This window comes from Drosophila kikkawai, chromosome 3L (assembly GCF_030179895.1).
Source record: "Drosophila kikkawai strain 14028-0561.14 chromosome 3L, DkikHiC1v2, whole genome shotgun sequence".
NCBI classification, from domain to species: Eukaryota; Metazoa; Arthropoda; class Insecta; order Diptera; family Drosophilidae; genus Drosophila; species Drosophila kikkawai.
Genome location: NC_091730.1, coordinates 4,989,726 through 5,005,607, shown reverse-complemented (window position 1 = coordinate 5,005,607; position 15,882 = coordinate 4,989,726). Strand labels below are relative to the sequence as shown.

Genomic DNA, 15,882 nt, shown 5'->3' with positions numbered 1-15,882 from the left:
ATTAATTATAAATGGGTCAAAAATGAAATTGGAATATAAATTTTATAAAATATATATAGTATTTCTGTTAGTAAATTAAAATAGAAGTAATAACAAAATATCGTATTTCTTAAATCAATGAAACAAACCCTAATTAACCCTAGAAAATTACTGAAAATCCATCATAACTTCCATTAATTCCCTAATTCAAAAAAATTATGGCGAGTGCCAAGAAAAATATCGCCATTAAACCTTATTAAAAATTGTTAAACCAAACTCCATTTAATGATTTTAGCCCAATTTTCAACAACAATCGCCTTGGGCCTTCCACATTGCACAATCCCAAACAGAAGTAAAAGCTAACAACTTTGTGCCAATTTTCTTGCCAACAAATTTGATCAATTTGAAGTGTAAATTTGTCATTTGCACAGTTTGAGATCTTTCTTTGTGGTCCGCGTCCAGCCAATTTCCGATGATGAAATGGCACAAAAATGTTTACCCCCAAAAATAACAAATATGATATAGTAGAAATGCCCAAATCGGAGAGAGATATATAGAGATCTATCTCCGACAATTGGCCAGAGTCACTGGGCCGAGCCCAAGAAAGTAATCTCGGTGCGGCGATGATGAACTTTCATTCGCATACGCACCTTGGCTGCCCAAGCGATGACATCGAAAGAAATCGAAAGTTAGGGTTTCGATTTCAAGCCATGCCATGGACTGTATTTGGATGCGGATCCGGGGTGAATCACACGCCGTGGCCCAATGACGTAGATCCTCTGCAAATGCGTGCATTTGATATAAGCAGCCAGCATGCCGGGTTACACTGGAGCTCAGTTACCAACTCTGGAATTGGGTCAGGGACGTGCCTGGCATGCTAATTGAGCCGTGATCCAACTCGCTGACGCACTCGAGCTCGTGGGCAGGCCCAGAAACTGCTGCTGGTTTCTGTATTTGTTTCTGTTTCTGCCTTGGTTTTTCGGTTTCTGCTTCGGTTTCGGTTTGTTTTTGTCCCCTCTTTCTAGAAAATTAAGGCACTTCTGAGTGCCCACCGAGATCAGTTGGGAAAGGCAATGGTTTTTTGGGGCTCTGATGTAATCTTAGTTGGAGAAAGTGAAATGTTGAGGTTGCCCTGGCTTGGAATTTCACAATTTAATTAAAATAAAATTAATTAAGGTGGGGCTTACAATATATTAACAAGTCTATGAGGTTTTGAAGAAGGATTTTAAGTTATATTTATCGTAAATAATTTAGAGAATCTTTACCTCTCTAGAGATACTAAAGCGACTTGAAATGGTATAAAATATTGTAGAGTTTCTGCATTAATTACGGAATTTAAATAAAAACAGATATATAACTCTTTTAATTTGTAATCTAGAATTAAAATAAGAACTTCTTTCACCAACAAACACCATAAAATGATCCTTTGAGTTCACAAAAAACACCTTTCTTCCTTCCCAAATGTTATAAAAACTAGTACTTTTCTTTCCCTCATACTCTACCACTAATTGTATAAAAACAAAATCATTTAAATATTTATCAGCAGCGGCAAAGTGTGTTTACCACTTGCATGAAAAATGTCTCCATTTAACGTCGCGACGTCGTCACCCAGTGGCCAACAGCTACTCCTCCTCTGCACCGCTTCACTCCCCAGCTTCGAAATCATCATCATAGTGGCGGTGGCAATAATAAAAAATAAACCCGGGTTCATTCAGTTAATTTTTGTTTCATTTATGAGAAGATAAAGATAAAGAAAAACCAGTTGTTGTCCCCGCATTTTGCAGTTATAACGGACCGCAATCCGGACTCTTATTGTTTATAAACAAATTATCATGGACAAAACAATGTCAATCATTATGCAAGTCGAACTCCGGCCGGAGTTGTGGAGCTGCAACCCCGTTGCCCGGTCATCGAGCTCAATGGAACAACTCCACACTTTTTACTTTCCATTTCTTTTGTCAGCGCCTTTAGCTGGGCCGCAATTTGCTGGCTTTACTCGCTCTTTTTCTTGTTATTGTTCACTTGGCTGTAACTGGCTTTTCCGTTGGCCTGTCTGTCTGTCTGTCTGTCTGTCGCCGGCCCTAAATCACATTTATAAAGACAATGAACCTAGGTCCCTGACTGACTATTCAGGTGTATGTATGTATATTAGCCAAAAAGTGAGGTGAAGGGGCTGAGCTACGATTTGGCTTGGTTGGCCATTAAATAATTTTCCTGCCGCTGAATAATGTCTCCACCATTTGGGACATTGGAAGGCAGAAAGTGTTAAGTTGACTCATTAACTTATTTAGGATTGAGATTAGATATTTATTAGAAATATATAGTCTTGATGCCTTGCTGATACTGTTTTTCAAACCTTCTTATGTTTTTAAAATAATTGTAGTATTCAAAATGAAGCTATGTAATTTAAAAAATAGGGTAAATAAGGATTCTCAGTATTTATTTATTAAATTCCTTAGTTTTTACATCATTTTATACTTTCTATACACATTTCCCTTAGGCATTGTTAGCTGTAATACAGCTTAAATTTCTCTCAGTGTTTCTACAAAACATGTCAATTGATTTGGTCTTTGGTTTCGGTCCTCGCTTGATGGCTGCTGCGCCCTTTTTTCGCCATGTTTTCTTCGACTTCTGCCGCATAAATGGCGCTTAATTATTATTTTATGCATATGACTTTGAAGCCGGGATGAGGTCGGATCGGATGGGATGGGAGTCGAGTGGTCGCAGCGGAGAGCCGAGCATGGACACAGCCTGAGTCATGCGCCATATATCACTTTCACTCGCCAAAAAGCCAAAGAAGCCAAAAGCAAAACGGCAAGAAATCTCAATTGGACAGCCAAAAGCCAGACTCAGACGCAGACGCAGACACAGCCAAAGGCGTGTCTGGGGCCAAGGAACAGCTAGGCTACACTGGAAAACCAGAGAAAAAATGTGTTAAATAATAATATTATATGGAGCCATCAAGGTAATAATATATTTTAAATAAATAAAAGGTGACTTGATAGGGGAAAAGTATGTACTGTAATTTTCTGCTGCCTGAAATCTCAAGTTCAAAGGCAGTCTCTCTCAGAATTTCTTGTATTTTATTAGGGCTTACTTTTACCTTATTTTTCTGAGTACATTACAAAACCCATAATCTCTTATGGATGATATATATTTAATTCCTAAAGACAGAGTCGAGAGTTTAGCTGCTAAATAAACTTCAGCATGAAACTGCAACTCCGGATCTCCACTTGAGCTGCAGTTTGAAGGCGTGTTGAAAGGTCTTAAGTCCGCTCGATTGCATAAGCCACTCACTCACTCACTTAATTCAGCCTTGCCAAAAAAGAAAAGATCTTTTTAAAAATAGTTTTCTAAAGAAAAAAGGTTTAACAAAAAGCTTTAATCTTTATTTGCTTTTTTAATCGTAGTCCCATTTCGAATTCCCACAAAATTTCGATACACGAATCAATATTGATTGAAGACAGTTGGAAATTATGTGTATCTTTCGGTTAGACTCTTCGTTTAGCACACACTCGAGACTCGAAGGTTTTCACTTTCGTTTCGAAGCTTACAGTCAGCTACAGAGATATATATATATAGATATATATATAGTAATATTCAGTTGTGCGTATGCAAATTAGGTAGCGACAGCGACAACAAGGCGCAGAAATACCGTAAGTGGCCAAAAGCCAAATCTCTGCTACAGATACCAAAAGAAAAGATGCCCGAGTCGAGATACTCAGATACTCGACTAAAGGCAGTCAGGTAACTGTTTTTATTTTATTTTCGCCAAATGAAAGAGAAATTGTGAACCAAGATTTGTTTTTTTTTTATATATATATGCTAATTGGTGCGCTAGCTGAAGCTTAAAGCCACAAAATAGCGCCTAGTTCATAGGCCATAAGATAGGATATCATGATTTAATCCAGGTAGCGTTTAGCTACCAATTGATGAAAGCTTTATTTAAGGAAATTATATATTTATAGTAAGGGGAAGTGATGTAATAATTTGTTGTTAATATATTTTACAAGAAGATAAGTCTAAGGGAATGTTGTACCATGAGAAATGACCTAACTTTAGCAGTTAATAAAATATAAATGGGTAAACAAATTATTAAATTATAGATCATAGATTAAATTCAAAGTTTTATATGCTCTTAAACTTGCTACTTTAAAAAACCCCTAAAAATCTATAATGAAATCCCAAATTTCTCTCTAAAAGAAAGAGCATTCAAAGTTCGCAAGCTTCCCCGTTTATTTCTCGATCGATTAAGCCCATGCTGCGATTGGCTCTGCGAATATATTATAAATTTCGCATAGCGGAAACCATAAGATTCGTAAATTATTGCCATCTGTGTGTGGTGCTTTCTTCGGATCTTTCTAAGGTTGGATAACACACCAGGCTTTGTTGTGGCTTGGAATCTCCGTTGCGCAACGCTTTGGCAAGGTGAAACATTGTCCCAAAAGTATAATATTTTTTTCTTCTGTAAAATGCATTAATCAAATTGAAGGCGATCGCCGACTGTGTGATCTCAGAATAGTGAGCGCGATCATTGGTGCTTGTAAAGTGAAAAGTTGCTGGAATTTGACACCCATTAAAACGGTTTGGTTTCGGTGTTTTGGCTCTTTTAGGCTTTTGCCTTTTGCTTTCATTCAGAGAGCCGAGAAATCGGCATTTATTGAATATTAAGGTCTAAAGCGGGGTTAATGGTTGGCGGATTGGATGCGTTTTTTGGAGCCATTTATAATTGCATTTTAATGCTATTTATATATGGCCAGATATATATATCTACACACACATGTGAGTCCGCAGGGTATGGAGGGGGGCTGGTGGCTATCATTAGGCAACGCTCGGCAGCCGCTGGGTTACTTAATGACCCTCGGCCGAAAGACCACAGCTCCAGCTTCGCAGCCACTAAACTGTGAAAGAGAAATGCCCGGGCGCAAGAAAGAGATGCGGAGAAAGCATCGCAGCAGCCAGTAGCTGTAGTTAAAGCAGCAAAACACGGAGAAAAAAATTGATATTCTAAAGAGGTGTGAAAAAATAGGTTCATAATTGATTTAAAAGGAAATAAAAACAAGAAAGAAAGCTAACTTGGGCTTAGCTTAATTTTTTACCAGAGGAACCCATTTAAAATATCATAATAAATATTATAAAGATATAAAAAATTTAATTTTCGGCCAATTTTTAATCATTTTAACCCATTGTAACCCATAATCAAATTTGGAAAAAACTCAAAAACTTATTAAATTCAAATTAAATTTTAAAAAAATTGATATAAAATTTCTTTCCTCCGGATATTTCTAAAAAAAAACTCGCCTGTTATCGATGTTTTTACTGCCAAGAAACAGCTGATTTAACTCTCGCGATTTTCAACACTCTGCGGCAAAGGTCGAACGCAATTTTCGAACTCGAGCCGGAAGAGGAGGAGGATTCGCGGAACCAGAGCACCCTGAGAGAAGAACCTCACTTGGAGTTGAAAGGCAATCCAGGTGTTATGGATGATGTGGATGAGATCCAAGCTGAACCCAAGGGGCAGCCAGAAGAGCTAGCCAACCAACCAATGGCGGAGGATGCTCTCGCAGAAGAACCCCTTGCTTCCACCTCCACTGCTGCAGGTGGGAGGGAAATCCCACTGCAAGGTGATCAAACATCTCCCGCTAAGGTACGTCTTGTTACTAATGTGGTGGAGCTGCTCAAGGATTTAAAAGCTTTTGTGTAAGTTAAGACTTAGGGAAAAATTAAGCCCTTTTATAACCTTTACTTTAAAGGAATCTAATGGAGGCCATGGAGTTTTTGAAATCCGACTCCGAGTCGGAAGAGGAGGAAGAAAGCGCACCAGAGCATTCTGGAGAAGAAGGCAATCCAGGTGTTATGGATGATGTGGATGAGATCCAAGACCAAGCTTCTTTCAAAATGCAGGAGTACTTCATGACTCTGACCAAAAAACGTATGGAAAAGCTGCGTAAAATGCAAAAGGAAAAGGATTCTTTCAGGATTCATACCAAAATGCAGGAGTACTTCATGACTCTGACCACAAAACGTATGGAAAAGCTGCATAAAATGCAAAAGGAGGAGGATTCTTTCAGGATTCATACCAAAATGCAGGAGTACTTCATGACTCTGACCAAAAAACGTATAGAAAAGCTACGTAAAATGCAAAAGGAAGAGGAACAGAAGGGGCTAGCCGATGAAGATGACATGGATGTGGATGAGAATAAAGAGTACGACCCGGAAAACAACCACGGACATTTCTAAAATGACTCAGCTTTAGTGAAGAATATAGTGATTTATGGGGTCGGTTCACCCAGAAAAAAATGTTTGTTATATTATATAAAACGTTTCTTATATTAAAAAACATAATAATTAAGTTAATGTTCATCCAAAAAGCTGTGAATAATAAGTAAACTCTATTACAAATAATATATTTTGAACTTAATTTCCATTCATCCATCTAGACAAAATCAAAGCAATTGCAACAATAAAAATTCGCTGGTCTAATCAACTTTAGGCGGCCTTCCAACAACGGCAGCAGGTGAAACGCTAACACAGACATACACACACCTACCTGTGCTGAAGATGTATGCAAATCCGTTGGGCGATTACTTTCGATTGCTGTACTTGTGGAAAGGTTGCTGCGGGGCCCGCAATAAGTTGCTGCTGATTAAGTTGCTGTCTTAGACTCGTTCACGCTGTTTGATTTCCATTTAAATAATCATGTACATTTGATAGTTTACGGGTCCACCTGCCGAGAGACTTTAACTTGAGATAAAAATAGATATTTAAACAGTCTTTGTAATGGTCTGCAGATTTGACTAAATTAATAGATTAATACATAGATAGACAAAGTTTATACAAATAAATAATCATTGTTTTTAAAGCATTGATGTTTAATAGTCCAAAAGTTAAAAGTTTCTTTGGTCAAAGTTAAAAAACTATAACAGTCCAAACAGCCATAATTTCAATTCGAAAAGCCTTTTGTGTATTTTTTTATTAGGTTAAATTTTGTTTATTAATCAACATAGTTATACATTTTTTTTTTTTTAATTTTAAATTTAAAATAAAAAGCATTAATTACAAAAAATATCTCCATTTCATTATTAATTAATAAGGATTTTAATTTTAATTTTTGTAATTTGTATAGTTTTTCTGTTAGTGTTTATTACGTTATTTTCAGAGCAAAGTTTCTCACTTTTTCATCAAAGACTTGAACCTCCTGGTCCAGTCAGGCGATAACAACTATCGATGTTTTTGCTGCCTTGGAACAGCTGATTTGGCTCCCGCGATTTTCAACACTCTTTGCGCCAAAAGTTTGATGATGTCGGACGATAGCGAAAGCGAAGATATATCAAGGAAAATCTCTCCAAAGGCCAGGCGCCAGAGGAGACTGCTCAGCGACGATGGAGAGGAGGAAATGGAGGTAGCGGGTGCTACGAATAAGGAGCCAGAGCTGGAGCAGCGGAGCGATGAAGAGGAAGCTAAGGAAGATGCAGTGGCTACCAAGCCCAAAAAGAAAATATCAGCCATCATAGACACGGACAGTGAAGAGGAGCCACAAAAGGATGAGGAAATGAAGCCGGATCCAGAGACTCCACCCAAGAAAAACCCAAATAACAAACTTAAGGGCTTGGTGGACACGGATTCCGAGTCAGAGGAACTGAAACCTCATAAAAAAAAGCCCAAAAAGGTGGCCAAGAAAAAATCGGAAAATTTGGATGAGGAGGAAGTCCAGGAGCAGGATGAAAATAGGGAGAAACCCTCCAAGAAAACAAAGAAAAATAAGCAGCGAATGGACAGTAATAGTGAACAGGAGGACCACAAAGACATGAGTGACCAAGAAACCAGTCCCGTGACTAGCAAACTCAAGGGTTTGGTGGACTCAGAATCCGAACCGGAGGTGAGCAGTCCAGAGAAGGCAGCAGAAAAGCAAGAACCAGCCGCTGGAAAACCAAAGAAACCAAAAGTTGTGCGCGTGAGTTTACCCATCAAATTTCCCTTTAAAATATATTCTTATCCCTGAACATTCTTCTTCAGGAATCAGCTAAGAAAGCTTTAGAGGGCATGCAGGCCATCCAAAGTGAGCAACAACGTCTGCACCGCGAGGCTCATATCACTGTGCCTTACCACCAGCCGAAGCCCAGGACGCTGAAGGAGTTTCTCGCTCGACGAACCATAAATGCGCCTCTGGCTACCGCCTTGGCCGGCGGCAGTCCCATGCCCAACAAGCAGCCTAGGAAGTCGGTGGGGTTGCGCATGGCCAGCGAGGACTTGGAGGCATTTGCGTAGGTTATTAACAAAGGAAATATAAAACTTAACTTATAACCATTATTCTTAAAGGAAGCTAATGGAGGCGCGAGCCCAGGAGGCCACGGAGTTTTTCAAATCCGAATCCGAGCCGGAAGAGGAAGAGGATTCGGAACCAGAGAAAGATGAAGAAGAACCTCAAGTGGAGTTTAAAGACAAACAAGGTGTTATGGATGATGTAGAGGAGATCCAAGCTGAACCCAAGGAGCAGCCAGAAGAGCTAGCCATCCAACCAATGGAGGAGAATGCTCTCGCAGAAGCAGAACCCCTTGCTTCCACCTCAGCTGCTGCAGGTTTGAGGGAAATCCCTCAGCAAGGTGATCAAACATCTCCCGCTAAGGTACGCCTTGTTACTGAGGTGGTAGAGCTGCCCAAACTGGACTTGAGCTCTATCAACATAACCCCGCCCTCCAAGCCGGCAACCCCTAAGATCAGCGAAGTAATTCGTCGGCTAAAGATCGAAAAGAGCACGGATGTGAGTCCCTCGCTGAAGGGTGATGCCAACATGGTAATAGACCTCGAAACGGGTGATATGTTTGCCAAGAAACCAACTGGAGTGGATGATTTGCTGCAGCGTCTGATGAAGACCCGCGAGGCCAAAAAGCACAAGACTCTGGAGACTGTCAAGTGGGTAATCTAAAAGCTTAGCAAAGAAACTATATTAATCCTTGATTCTTCTTCTTTTAGTATCCTAACCACTGAGCATGGCAAACTGGAAATGTCCAAGGTGAACATCCATTTGCATGATGAGGAGCCTGTGGGTAAAGAACCCAAGCCGGGAGCGGCTTACATTAAAATGCAGGAGCAGCTCAAGACTTTGATCAACAAGAAACGTATGGAAGAGCTGCGTAAGAGGCAAATGGAAGAGGAACAAGAAAGAGCAGAAGAGGAAGAAGACATGGAAGTGGATGAGGAGGAAGAGTACGAGCCGGAAAACAAGCCTGGCTGTGCTGAGATCACAATAAACGAGGAGGAAGAGATCTTAGAGGTGGGCGAGGGCTTAAGGGATGAGGAAGCAGAAGAGGCTGCTGGCGAAGATCAAGAAGAGGATAATGAAGAAGTTGAGGAAGAGGAAAAGAGCAGCGAGAGTGATGTGGAAAGCTTAGCAGAAGAGACCCAAACTTCACGTAAAAGAAATAGAATAATTCAGGCCTTCCAGGATGACGACAACTCCGACGATGATGATGATTTGGATCTACTACAAACTCCCAAGCCTAGCGGTGCTCCTCCCATCACGGCCACCCAACTGCAACTCTCTGCCCAGAAGCTCTTTGATGCGGAAACCCATCATCGCACAGCCAGCGATGAGGAGAACGAGCTGCTTGACCTTTGCTCTGGACAGTTTCCCCAGACCCAAATGCTTTCCTCTGCTGCACCCTCCATGGACACGGCTGTCATCAGTCAGATACCCATGACTCAGTTGGGAGGAGCAAGTAGCCAGGAGGCACCCGAAGAGCTGGAGTCCCTGTGTTCCGGCACCTTTGCCACGCAAAAGCAGGAACTTTTGCCGCCGGATTCCCAACTTCTCCCAGTGGTGGCCCACAAAATCATATCCAGCGATGAGGAGGAGACCAAGGAGTCAGACCACCAAGCAGAAAAGCCGCGCCAGAAGAAACTCACCAAGAAAAGGCAGAAGAAAAAGGCCAAATTGGGCTTCTCCGATGACGAAGATAGCGACCAGGAGGAGGAGGAGGAGTTGGATGAGTTAAGCGATGAAGAGCCAGCAGAGGATATACCAGAAACCTTTGTGGACTACGACTCCGAGGAAAACGAAATCCTCGTGGAGATGAACAAAAAGGAACGTAAATTGCGCGCCGCCAACTTTGTGGAGAAGGAAGCTGAGCTTTCAGAGTCCGAGTGGGGATCAGCCGACGAGGACGAGAAGAACATGGATGCCTATGACATAGAGTTGGGCGATGAGGACGAGTTTGATCGCGAGAAGCTGCGTAAAGAGCTGGGACAAATACATGCGTGAGTATATTACGTTATCATCTTTCCCTTAAACTTATTTTGTTTTTCCTGAAAGTCGAAAAATGCTTGACCAGGATATACGGGAGGTGCGCAAGATCCAGGAGATGCTCTTTGAGGACGAAGAGGGCGCTGTGCGTCAGCGTCAGTTTCGCTGGAAGAACGCAGAGAACGGCTTCAGCCTGGAGGATCAGCGTCCGGAGAATGGCGAGGCCAACGAGGGCAGCGGTGATGAGGAGAATGAACATCTTTGGCGGAAAATCCGCTACGAGCGCGAGCAATTGCTCTTGGAAAAGGGTCTAAAAGCGGTGGGATAACTTTTACATTTCCTTGACCCAAACATAGTTTATTGAGTTTTCTTATTCCTTTAGGAAGCCGCCTCGCCCTTGTCTACATCCTTGATGAACAGCAGCTCTACTCCAGGTAGCTCTATACGTCGGCTGAACATAATTACGGCCAAAAAGACCACGATGGAGGTGAAGAAGAGCTCACCGTTTCTGATCTCAAAAACGGTCACCGGCAACAAGCTGCAGCAGAAGAGCGCAGTGCGTGGTTCGTTTCTGGTTCGTGATCAGGAGACGCTTACCAAACTGGCAGCGGGTCTGACCAAAGGATCGACTGGTGAGCCGGGTGAGGCCGGCACGGTTTCCGTGAAAACGGCCAAGGCCAAGAACTTTGTCTTTGCCACTCTGACGGAGGAGGAACATGAGGTAAGCATTTACTTTATACCTTTTGCAGTCAGAAGCCTGCAAAGCAGTGAAGGAATCATTTCCGACCCTACAAATCATATATATTCTTGATCAGCATTAACAGGCGCGTCTTTCTAGCCATCTTAGAAAAAAAATAAAAATTTTTAATTTTTTGAAAAAAATGTAAGGGGTTAATCATTAAAATTCTTGAAAATGATCAAAAAATTTTATTTCTTAAAATTTAAAATTTAGTACGCAGATTTTTTAGCCTGGAAAAAACTAGCATAGAAAAGCTTTCCGAAGTGATATGAATACATTTTTGGCCGAGTTAGGATCGATTTTTGAGCTACAAGAGTATACAAATTTCGGCTTCTCGAAGTTATTAAGAAATTTGTATAGCATTAAAGAAGTCTTCTCATTCAAACATTTGCTTCCTATATATACCTTCTTTTTTTTGTTTATATATTTAATTATTTATTTATTTTTATATTTAATTTACAGAATCAAAAACGTAAAGCTGCCGACTTACTCAACAGTAGCAGTGAAACGGGAGTGAATTTCATGAAGAAACCTAAACTGGAGCCCCGCAGAGACAAGTGCCTTATAGATCAGTTGCTTTAGGTCAAGTCATTTTTAATATTAAGAATTTTATTAAATATTAAGAAATCCCCGACTTGTATATTTTAATAGGAGAACTCGTAGATAAGCTTATAAAAAATAATAGAAATAAATACAACTTTAATTATATTTTTTTTCGTGTTTCTTAAAAGATTCTTCATTGGTATGTGGTATGTGGAACTTTCTAATAAATTTACAAAAGATAATTAGCAATAAATACAACATTAACTAAGGAATATTATTTATTTTTAGTGTTTTTTAACAGGAGTAAATGCACTAGTTTCCATTGAAATAATTGTCAATATAACAATGTTGCCTAAAAACATTTAAAAACTTTTCTAAAAATTATTTTGTAAATAAAATAACGGTATGTTAAGATCCTTTTCCTTTTAAGTATTTTTTTGGTATATTTCCCATACTTAATGCTTTTTGGTATCACACTACGGTCACTCTTGCAAATGCAACTTAAAATTGTAATAGAAAACGCGAATTATGTGAGTGAATCATTCGTTTGTTGTAAAATTGCAACCAGGAGGGTAAATCAAAGGGTTGGACGCCCCACCTCCATTGCCGCGCTCCGTTTAAATTAATCTAATCTCGGCGAGCGCTGGCATTGCGACGACTGCGCTGCCTTCGCGTACATATTTTTAACCCAGCCAAGCCGGGTGGCAGCCAGATCCGTCAGTAAACACTCGCCCGAAGACGCCGCCGGACGTCGCGATCTCTACAGCCAGATTCGAGCCAGTGTATAGCCCCCAAAAAACAAACACTATGGTGGCCCCCTCGAAGCTCAGCCAAGTGCTGAGCTACCAAAACTTTGTGCACGCCGTCTCCGGAGCCGCGGTATGTTGAGTGTCCCCGCTTAAATATTTGCCGGCTAAAGGTCAAGATGACACTGGGTAAATGCTAATTGGACACATGGATTCCTCTCTTACAGGGCGGCTGCATTGCCATGAGCACCTTCTATCCGCTGGACACGGTGCGTTCCCGCCTGCAGTGTAAGTTGGGGGGAGTGTTGGTTTCCGCCTGTAACTAATCTTTAAAGTCTGCGTAGATAACGGAGCACGCTTCGATAGCACCTACTATACCTACCTTTGGGCGAGTTCAAACTCCAGCGATTGGAAACTTTCTATTGATATGTTAAAGAGCCGCCGGGGTCTAATCAGTGGGCCGCGTCGCTAATCCAATTTCATAGGTTCTGTTTATAGAAAGGGGGGAAATCGATAGGATCTTGGGTTACTGAGGAGGCTATGCTTAGATTGTGTATATTTACTTAGGGAAAAGGTGTAGGCTTTTAAGAAAAAGATATACAGAAGATACACGTTGATTTATTAAGATTTATTTATTAATATTTTTAGGGTTCAAAGATCAGTCTTAACTGGTCTTTATGCTTATTTTTCACAAGAAAAATTTCTATAAAAACAATCATACAATTTGCCAATGGTGCAAGTGCACATTTGGACTTTGTCACACGAAATTAAGCATACAGTATTTATTGCCTATAAAACACGATTGAAATATAAGATTTCTTTTTCTGTAAAGTTATTAAAACCTTGTTGCATAAGTAAACAATCATAAAATGCCATAAAACCTTAGCTGCCTATAAGATTAAGTGTTTATTTTATGACCTTTACAAAGCAACACTTTTTAATAAGATTCTTTATTACTTAATCAATATTTAGTGTACAAAACAAGACAGGGAAAGTTGCATATAAAGACATCAAGTATTAATGTCATAAATATTTACTTATTTCTGACTTATTACCTCCGAAAAGGAGTTTACTAAAGAGAGTTTACTTTAGTCTCTCCAAGTTCAATGACAGAAATAAAATAATTATCATATTTAGGGGGTTCAAGGTCGGCTTAAACCCATAGCTAATGTTAGTATATGCGTGACAAATTAAATTAACGCTTAAGCAGCAGAAGCCATCGCCAGAGGCAGTTCCAGCTGCCATAATCTCCAACTCTAAAGCACAAAATCTCAAACTATAAAAAACAAACACTTCTTTATTTCTTTTTGCAGTGGAGGAAGCCGGCAAGGTGCGCAGCACCAAGCAGGTGATCAAGGAGATCGTCCTAGGCGAGGGCTTCCAGTCCCTATACCGCGGCTTAGGACCCGTCCTCCAGAGCCTGTGCATCTCGAACTTTGTCTACTTTTACACATTCCACGCGCTAAAGGCTGTGGCTTCAGGCGGCTCTCCTGCCCAGCACAGCGCCTTGAAGGATCTACTCCTAGGCAGCATTGCCGGGATAATCAATGTGCTGACCACCACACCCTTTTGGGTGGTCAACACGCGTCTGCGCATGCGCAATGTGCCCGGCACTTCCGACGAGGTTAACAAGCACTACAAGAGCCTACTGGAGGGTCTCAAGTATGTGGCCAAGACGGAGGGCATCGCCGGGCTTTGGTCGGGCACGATTCCCTCTCTGATGCTGGTCTCCAATCCCGCCCTGCAGTTCATGATGTATGAGCTGCTCAAGCGCAATTTAATGCGGTTTAATGGCGGTGAAATGGGCAGCCTGAGTTTCTTCTTTATTGGAGCAATTGCCAAGGCCTTTGCCACGGTGCTAACGTATCCACTGCAGCTGGTGCAGACCAAGCAGCGACATCGCAGTAAGGAGGCGGAAACGAAGCCATCGACCTCGTCTAAAGCCAAGACGCCCAGTACGCTGGAGCTAATGATTAGCATACTGCAGCACCAGGGCATTCGGGGTCTGTTCCGCGGCCTGGAGGCCAAGATCCTGCAAACCGTGCTCACTGCCGCCCTGATGTTCATGGCCTACGAGAAGATTGCCGGCACCGTGGGCATGCTGCTCAAGCGCAACTGATGAGAAGAGGCTTTTACTCTAGTATACCCGTAGTTTTAAATACCTAACGTAACTGTAAGCCGCAATGCATCACAGCCTGTCTAAGGATCTAAGGCCAGCACAGAACACAAAACGAAAACACTCCAAAGGTAGCCGCTAAGCTTGGATGGAATAAAGGAAAGGATAATGCTTAACAAAAGCAAAAAATAATAACTGGAGCGTTTTATTCAGGGATAGTCTGCACAGCAGAATGACTCGTCTGGGACTGCTTATTCTATATTCTTGCTCCTGAAATCTCTAAACCTCCGGTTCCTCGACTTTGTCTTCTTTAGTAATTCTTCGACTTGGAATCCACGCCGTCTTCAGTTTCAGGGACTGCTTATTCTATATTCTAGGCCTCCTCTTCCTGGACTTTGTCTTCCTCCGATGGCTTCGTAGTCTTCTCTTTCTCTTGTCAGTTCTTCCCCGACTTGGAATCCTCGCCATCTTCAGTTTTTCCTTCCTGGGAGTCTTCTAAAGGTTGCTTCTCCTTCTCTTCATTATCCTTAGACTCCCCTGAAGCCTTCTTATCATCCTTCGATTTTTTCTCGCTGGGATTGGCCAACTCGGCCAGATTGTACTTCTTGCTCTCCAAATAGTTGTCAATGACGCTGAGCAGGCAAAATCCACGCAGCACCTCCACTATAATCGATTTCTTGGCCTCCTTAAGGTCCACCTTGTTGCCAATGTTCTTGGAGTTGACCAAATCGGCCAGCTGGTGGATGACCTCATCTCGCTTGATCTGCTGGTTATAGCGATGATTGAAAATGATCCCATAGCTGGTGGGCTCCTTAAGGAAATGCTTGTCGAAGAGTGTGCCAGCGGCATTGATAATATCCTGCATGTTGGCGCGGCAAACGGCTTCAATGGGCACCAGGCGCAGAACAAAGCGTGATTGCGACTTGCCGGTGGTTTGTATGTCCTTGATTATGTGCTTTCCCAGCTCCACGGGATCGTCGAGTAGTGTGCGTATAAACACACAGTTGGTGGTACCGGTGTCCATGTTCTGAAAGCGCACTTTGCGTTGGGAAAGAGTCTCCCGGCATTTGGCTGCTGCTGCGTCCAGATCGTCATCGTCATCGTCATTATTGGCTGCAGCTCCTCCACTCCCATTCTCTGCCTCGGTAGCTTCCTTCTCCACATTATCCGGCTTCTTTTCCGGCTCGGTCTCCGGTTTTTCCGGGCCGTAGAGCAAATCTGCGTAGTGATTCAACAGATTGTAGCACTCGCGCACACATGCCTTCTCGTTGATGTTGCACGTGGCAAAGAAGCCGCGCTGTCCTGGTTGGAGCACCTGTCGTTTGGCTTGGAAATACTTCTTTTTGTTTTGCTTGAACTTGGGGTTCGTCATCTTGGGTTTTTTAACAGAAGGTTCCATAAAATAGGAAAATGTTTTTACCGGCGTTGAATGACAGTTTCTTGAGCAATGTGACCGTGGTTTCGAAAAATACCAAGCTTTGCAATAAAATACTCGCCGGCAGGGAATTTACATTTT

At 41.7% G+C, this 15,882-nt stretch overlaps 4 protein-coding genes across 5 annotated transcripts; 3 read left to right on the top strand and 1 right to left on the bottom strand.

Annotated features, from left to right (window-relative positions):
* The first annotated feature begins 5,302 nt into the window (after positions 1 to 5,302).
* LOC108079704 (claspin-like) lies at positions 5,303 to 6,265 on the top strand. The gene is made up of 2 exons (XM_017174110.3): positions 5,303 to 5,679; positions 5,733 to 6,265. Exons 1-2 carry the CDS (start codon positions 5,459 to 5,461, stop codon positions 6,217 to 6,219), a joined length of 708 nt encoding a protein of 235 aa, XP_017029599.3. The 5' UTR covers positions 5,303 to 5,458; the 3' UTR covers positions 6,220 to 6,265.
* Positions 6,266 to 7,272: 1,007 nt separating this feature from the next.
* On the top strand, positions 7,273 to 11,634 carry Claspin (claspin). Its single transcript, XM_017174431.2, has 7 exons — positions 7,273 to 7,933; positions 7,996 to 8,243; positions 8,299 to 8,892; positions 8,953 to 10,236; positions 10,292 to 10,541; positions 10,605 to 10,943; positions 11,424 to 11,634. The coding sequence occupies exons 1-7, from the start codon at positions 7,277 to 7,279 to the stop codon at positions 11,541 to 11,543; spliced, it is 3,492 nt and encodes a 1,163-aa protein (XP_017029920.1). The 5' UTR covers positions 7,273 to 7,276; the 3' UTR covers positions 11,544 to 11,634.
* Positions 11,635 to 11,832: 198 nt separating this feature from the next.
* PMP34 (Peroxisomal Membrane Protein 34) lies at positions 11,833 to 14,561 on the top strand. Of its 2 annotated transcripts, none has more exons than XM_070286018.1 (3): positions 11,833 to 11,907; positions 12,478 to 12,538; positions 13,564 to 14,561. In XM_070286018.1, the coding sequence occupies exons 2-3, from the start codon at positions 12,493 to 12,495 to the stop codon at positions 14,367 to 14,369; spliced, it is 852 nt and encodes a 283-aa protein (XP_070142119.1). In that variant the 5' UTR covers positions 11,833 to 11,907; positions 12,478 to 12,492; the 3' UTR covers positions 14,370 to 14,561. The 2 variants fall into 2 exon arrangements, with proteins under 2 accessions (XP_070142119.1, XP_017029787.1); XM_017174298.3 differs by lacking the exon at positions 11,833 to 11,907 and adding an exon at positions 11,936 to 12,383.
* Positions 14,556 to 15,831, bottom strand: LOC108079814 (THUMP domain-containing protein 1 homolog). The gene has a single exon (XM_017174297.3). It carries the CDS (start codon positions 15,763 to 15,765, stop codon positions 14,803 to 14,805), a length of 963 nt encoding a protein of 320 aa, XP_017029786.1. The 5' UTR covers positions 15,766 to 15,831; the 3' UTR covers positions 14,556 to 14,802.
* Between the last annotated feature and the right edge of the window lie 51 nt (positions 15,832 to 15,882).

What these genes read in the sequence shown, in the direction of transcription:
- Claspin (XM_017174431.2), top strand. Translation starts at nt 7,277, where the DNA reads ATGATGTCGGACGATAGCGAAAGCGAAGATATATCAAGGAAAATCTCT. An exon ending in GAGGACTTGGAGGCATTTGC is followed by an intron (nt 8,244 to 8,298) that starts GTAGGTTATTAA and finishes TTATTCTTAAAG; the next exon opens with GAAGCTAATGGAGGCGCGAG. An exon ending in GAGCTGGGACAAATACATGC is followed by an intron (nt 10,237 to 10,291) that starts GTGAGTATATTA and finishes TTTTCCTGAAAG; the next exon opens with TCGAAAAATGCTTGACCAGG.
- PMP34 (XM_017174298.3), top strand. Translation starts at nt 12,312, where the DNA reads ATGGTGGCCCCCTCGAAGCTCAGCCAAGTGCTGAGCTACCAAAACTTT. An exon ending in ACGCCGTCTCCGGAGCCGCG is followed by an intron (nt 12,384 to 12,477) that starts GTATGTTGAGTG and finishes CCTCTCTTACAG; the next exon opens with GGCGGCTGCATTGCCATGAG. An exon ending in GGTGCGTTCCCGCCTGCAGT is followed by an intron (nt 12,539 to 13,563) that starts GTAAGTTGGGGG and finishes TTCTTTTTGCAG; the next exon opens with TGGAGGAAGCCGGCAAGGTG.
- LOC108079814 (XM_017174297.3), bottom strand. Translation starts at nt 15,765, where the DNA reads ATGGAACCTTCTGTTAAAAAACCCAAGATGACGAACCCCAAGTTCAAG.
- LOC108079704 (XM_017174110.3), top strand. Translation starts at nt 5,459, where the DNA reads ATGGATGATGTGGATGAGATCCAAGCTGAACCCAAGGGGCAGCCAGAA. An exon ending in AAGGATTTAAAAGCTTTTGT is followed by an intron (nt 5,680 to 5,732) that starts GTAAGTTAAGAC and finishes TTTACTTTAAAG; the next exon opens with GAATCTAATGGAGGCCATGG.